Genomic DNA, 6,000 nt, shown 5'->3' with positions numbered 1-6,000 from the left:
TAGGGTGAGAGGGGAAAGATATGAAAGAGACCTAAGGGGCAATGTTTTCACACAGAGGGTGGTACGTGGATGGAATGAGCTGCCAGAGGAAGTGGTGGAGGCTGGTACAATTGCAATGTTTAAGAGGCATTTGGATGGGTATATGAATAAGAAGGGTTTGGAGGGATATGGGCTGGGTGCTGGCAGGTGGGACTGATTAGGTTGGGATATCTGGTCAGCATGGACAGGTTGGACTGAAGGGTCTGTTTCCATGCTGTACATCTCTATGACTCTATCTAGCTATTGGCTGGAACAAAACAAGTAAAACTTCCAGTTCCTTTTATATTCGATGTCTAAGATAACTTGACTGTAGTTATTTGCTGCCTTATAATTTGCTAAAGTTGCTCCTTATTTACAGAGTTGGGGTGCTGAAGGCTATCACCTTTGGGCCATTTCCAGTGATAGTACTCAAGTGGGAAATGACTTGGAGAACAAAAATGTAGTACAGCAAGCAGAAATTCTGCAGTTCCAATTCATCAAAAGCGCTTTAACAGTCAATCCCTGCATGGTAGGTTGGAAACTAAACCTTACATCCTAACAAATTTTTATTTACTAACTGCGGACTAGTATTTCACACTTATTCTTCAATCTTCTGTTATTCCATTAGCAAGAAATTTGGGATTACAGACATAGAACCGTTCATTGCTTTACAATTTTGCTTTGTAAGCTCATTTACAGGAAGTTTAATATTGCTATTAAAGCCATCTAATATGGATTAGCTTGCAGATTAGGGGCTAGTTGTTTAAGTAATTGTTATTTTTTTAATGCATAAACCATAGCAAAGAAATAGTATCAGCACCAATCTGAAGGAATGATTTTCAATTGTTACATGATCCTGGTGTGAATTTTGAAATTTTTTGTATTTGATTTCCAACATTGAATTTTAGCATTTTTCTCTTGAGAAATTGGAAATTATTTGTTCAGTCCCCACTTTACTACTTTCCCAATGTTGAAAGAGTTCTGCAAAATAAAATGCTTGATTCCATTTCTGCATGTACCTAAATGGTGCTTTGAGTCTACATTTTCCATTTTGTAAACCTAACGTTTGAATGGCGCTTCTGCATAAGATGACTGGAAAATGTATAGCTTGTATTTGTAGTTGATTTTAGCAATAATTATTCCTCACTACCTCATTGCTCCAATCTATTCATATTATGTTATGAGTTTTTACGTATGATTTGTTATTTCTGGGCAAGTACAAAAATGCCGTCATGTGGAAGGAACCTTAACACTTTAAGGACAGTGTAATAAATTAATGTACCAGTAGAAAAGAAATATTTCAAATCTGAAATAAAGTAGAAAATACTGGAGAAACATAGCCAAATCATCCATAATGAGAAAAGGTACAGAAGCAGGGTTTTAAAAAAACACTTTTTTTTTAGCAATGTGTCACATATTATTTTTAGTAAGAGATGTGAGTGATGTGAACAGAGCCTTTTGACATGTGGGCCACGGAAGGTGTATTGATGCTTTAGGTGTCCAGAGTTCCCAAGTCAGAATATATCAATTTTCAATCCGATTGAGAGTTTACCACTCCCTCTGTCCTGCTTGGAGAATTTTGATGATCTTTAGTTTCCATTCCAAGAAAAGATCTCCTAATGATATCTGAACCTTTGTCTTCTGTTTAAAAATACCCATTGTATTTGCATTTGGAACAATTTTCCATTTTTTAAAAAGTAATAAATGCTTAGTTGTGAGCATTACTTGAATTATTTTGCAATGGTAAAAAGCTTGTAAAGAATCCAGCCAAGAGCTGGATTCTTGCCTATGTGTCAATTTAATGAAGTGTGACACTTACTTTTCTACTGCTATTCACCTATTTAGTATTATTTATTTCTGTTGCTCTCAATGCATTTATCTACCTGTAAGAGCCATAACCATCTTCCTTTCTCTATTTGCCTATATAAAGTCAGAGATTTGTTACCCTTCAGTGTATACTTGGTTTAATGCTAACTGTTCGGATAAGGAGGAAATGTACATTTCAGTTTTTATCTGTCATAGTTCTCTTCCATAAATCTTTCAATATTTGAAAATGTTAACTTGATTTCAATTTTTTTTAAAAATCTGTTTCACGATTGAAATTTCATTTTTGCTCGAAGGATGTGAAGTGCTAATGTAAATTAGGAAAAATATTTTTATACGTTTGGAAAAAATGTCTGCATGGAGACTTATAGCATTAAACAACTGTTACAATCTTCTTTCCACAGAATAACCAAGAGCAAGTACTTCTTCAAGGAGAAGATCGACTGTATTTGAACTGTGGTGATGCGTTGCAAAATCAAAATTCAAGTACTGCAGCAGCAAATTCAGGCCATCAGCCAGTCAGGGAAAAGAATCCTCTCTATAATGACATTCTAGTTCCTCAGGGTTTAAGCACTTTATTAGGACACAGGCACTGGCATGTTGTACAGGTGATGGTTTGTACTTTTACACAGCTACTTGCGTTTCTTTTACTTGTTAATATCACTGCAAAATTTATTATTCAAGAGAGTCTATCAGTTTTAGATTTTAGTTGAAACCTAAGACCTTTTTAAAAACAAAAATATTAAGAACCAGTATAGACAAGTGACTGAACACATTAAAAGGTTTAGCCATTTAAAAAAGCTTCAATAGCTGTATAGTTGGTGGTTTAGTTAGTGCTATGGTATGATATGATGTGATTGTTATAATTGTGCTTCTGTCATAAAGTGCCATTCGAAGTTGAACGTGTAAAACAGTTTTGACGAGGAGTACACTAGACTCATTCTCATTTGCTCAACTTTTGCATTTTGCTGGCTTTAATCTAAGATAAGCTTTACAATTTATGTAGCACACAAATTTGGAAATCTGTTGCAATACAAAACAATTGACAGCAACTCCCTCTCAATTTAGCCACTTCTCAATTATGAGTACCTTTCTTAATAGAACTCTGTTTGGTGTTTTTAGTACAGTTCAGGCAGATGTGCCACACAATGGTCTTCGTTTCTCACTTCATTTTCTTTGTATCTCTATTCCTGGCATAGTTGTGTCCCAGCAACACTTTGAATCCCGCAGCAGGAGGAAAGCAGACTGATTGTCGGGGAGGAGATATCCAAATAGGTGTAGGAGTAGGCCATTCAACTCCTCAAACGTCCCTCAACTCACCATATTTCAAACATCTATCTGCCTTCCCTTGATCAGGCCTCCATAGACCTGTGGAATAGAGAATTCCAAACAATCACTACCCTTAGAACAGAATTTTTTGCATCACAGTTTTAAATGAGTATCCCATTATTCTATAACCATGTACCTTAGTTGAAGTTTCCACCACCAATAGAATTATTTTCTCAACATCTGCCTTGTCAAGCCCCTCAGAATCTTGCATGCTTCAATAAGATCACCGCTCAGTCTTCTAAGCTGTAATGAATAAGGATCTAACCAGTTTAGCCATTCTTGATAAATCAACCCCTTCACCTCAAGAATTGATCTAGTAACTTTCTTTTGAATTCCCTTGAATGCTACTGCATCCATTTGTAAATATGGGGACTAAATCCTATACCCTGTACTGTTGTAACAAGACTTTACTATTTTTAGAAGTTTAACCCCCAAACAGTGAAGGAAATGTTCTGTTTGTTAATTACTTAATGCACTTGCATCATAACCTTTTGAGGTTCATGCATAAGAGTATCCAGATCTTTGTGCTGTATCTTTTTTTTTGGAATCTCTCTCTGTTTAAATAATCTACCTTTTGATTCTTCCTATCGAAGTGCACGAGCACTTTCTGCGATTAAATTCTATCTGACACATTTCTGCTCAAACTATTCATAGCCCCTTGCAAATTCCTAATGTCCTCATCGCAACATTATCTACCACCCATTTTTATGTCATCAGCAAATTTAGATGCCAACTTGGATGGAGCTGTTTTTAAAAAAAAACCACAAATTTTAACCGGCACTGTTGATAAATCAGCAAAACCTACATGCCTTAAATACCGTGGTTACGTGTACATCTTGATTACCGGGAATATTTGATCAGCCGACACACTGCTAGTCCCTTAGGTGTCAGTTAATAAAAAATTTGCTGTAGTACTAAATGCAGTTAAATGTCAAAACTACTTTTAAACCCCAAACTTGTTTGTTTCCCTCTGTAGATCCATAGTACCTATCTAGAAAGTAACTGGCCAATAAAGGTGAGATTTTTTTTTTATCCCAGTAAGTAAATGGTAAAATCATAAAACTTCAAATGAATTCCTGAGATTTCATTCGTATTTTATTATTTCTTCAGTTTGCAGCAATAGACCAGCTGGGTCAGTGTGTTGCTGTAGCAGGCAAATATGGAATTGCGCACTATGCTTTGTTTACGAGGAAATGGAAGCTTTTTGGAAATATTACCCAGGTATGCAGTGAACTTAACTGGAATATTGGAATTACTGTTTAGTTATGTTAATGCTTTTTCCTTTGTCTTTTGATTTTCCTTCCCTCCCCTACAAGTATTATTTCAACCAGTGACTGTTTTTCATGAAATGAGTCTGCCTTTTGGTTGTCAGCCAGCAGTTTGACCATTGTCATAATACAGTTGAGTCCAAACTTGTCTCTGCCTGACATCTGCCTGCCTACAGGAACAAAGATCTTGGCAGACGTGAACCCATTAATTTAGAAGCAATGAGGACCAGCTAAGAATGGGTAATTTAGTTTGGGATCAGACCTGAAATATTAACCGTTAACTCTTCTGATCTCAGTACTGATCAGTCATCCAAGGTAATGACAAGAGTTGATGTATCTATTTTTAAATGTTTCGGAAATTGTGTGTTCATTGTGGCAAGGAATTTTTTTTTGGATTTCTTGCTTTATCATTCACGCCTAATGAAGTGCTAGTATGCAGAATAGAACCTTTCACTGTCCGCATTCTATTCTACAATTGTCATAGACGGCCCCTGACTACAATGAAATGTGGCTTTTCCATTTTCATTTTGAAGTAGTTCCACAGAGGCCAGTATCCAGTCACCAAGTCACCCTTTATTTATGAGTGGATGGTGCTTGGCACTGATCCAGCTCCCTCAGAGCCAGCTCTCACTCCTGTTCTATCTGTCAGGCTGTCTGATTAAACTAGATTTATAGTCCCAAATTAGAGTACAAATTAGAGTATTCTGAGGTCTACCTGACTGACCTCATTACAATGACAACATCCGCCCCCTTTTGAGTTTGAGGACATAGTCCATTTTTTTGTAGCTCCTCCAGGTGGGGTTGTAGCGCTAGATTAGGTTCCTCCCACTCTGCCTCTGATACAGGCAACATGTAACGCACAGTAGGTGCTTCTTCCTCCTGGAGTGTCTCGGAAGAAATTCATTCTCTTCAGATGACAAAGGTATCAAGGTGGCTACATTCACTGTGTCATCTCAAATTCCGAGGTATTTTCAATGCTAGATTATAGAGGGGGAGAATCTGCAGTTCTGGAACAGTTGGAAAAGCTGTTGAGCCAGGTGAGTTTTAGTACCGCACCATTTGCGTGTTTGCAACTTTCATATGGTCCACTTGCTTTGTTCAGGACCATCACACCTACCCCAACTTTATACATCACGAGATCTGACCTCGTGTTGACCATGCCCTTTACCCACGAAGGGCCATTTGCATGGTTCCTACACTAAACTTTATTCCCTGAAGTCAACTGTCTCTCATTCCTGAATGTACAAATTCCCTGCTTGTAAATAATGGCCCATTTTCTGTGACCAATACTTCCAGGAGTTCGTGTATCACAAAGATGCACGCAGTTTTTCTATCATCGTCCCCATGTTTGATGAATGAACTCTCTGCACATCTAGCCAGTTCGGGCATCTACTATAACTAAGAATGTTGAGCCCATGAAAGGACCTGCATTGTAAATGTGTAACCAAATCCAAGGATTTCCTGGTCAGCCCCTCGAATATGGGGGAGGTGCTGGTGTTTTTTTTCCTTGTTTGCACTCTGGGCACTGCCCCATCAATGCGGCTGTATCTGCATCCAATCC

The 6,000-nt window shown here is 37.6% G+C and overlaps 1 protein-coding gene across 1 annotated transcript in view; it reads left to right on the top strand.

Moving 5' to 3' along the window:
- ric1 (RIC1 homolog, RAB6A GEF complex partner 1) overlaps positions 1–6,000 on the top strand; it is a 212,414-nt gene that overhangs the window by 146,553 nt on the left and 59,861 nt on the right. The window contains exons 11-14 of the mRNA XM_043715245.1: positions 398–547; positions 2,247–2,450; positions 4,148–4,186; positions 4,282–4,392. Coding sequence (XP_043571180.1) covers positions 398–547; positions 2,247–2,450; positions 4,148–4,186; positions 4,282–4,392 — 504 coding nt within the window. The remainder of the gene's footprint in view (positions 1–397; positions 548–2,246; positions 2,451–4,147; positions 4,187–4,281; positions 4,393–6,000) is intronic.

Source organism: Chiloscyllium plagiosum, chromosome 2, assembly GCF_004010195.1.
Source record: "Chiloscyllium plagiosum isolate BGI_BamShark_2017 chromosome 2, ASM401019v2, whole genome shotgun sequence".
Lineage (NCBI taxonomy): Eukaryota > Metazoa > Chordata > Chondrichthyes > Orectolobiformes > Hemiscylliidae > Chiloscyllium > Chiloscyllium plagiosum.
Note: the sequence above shows the minus strand (reverse complement) of the source record. Positions and strands in the feature narration are given on the sequence as shown.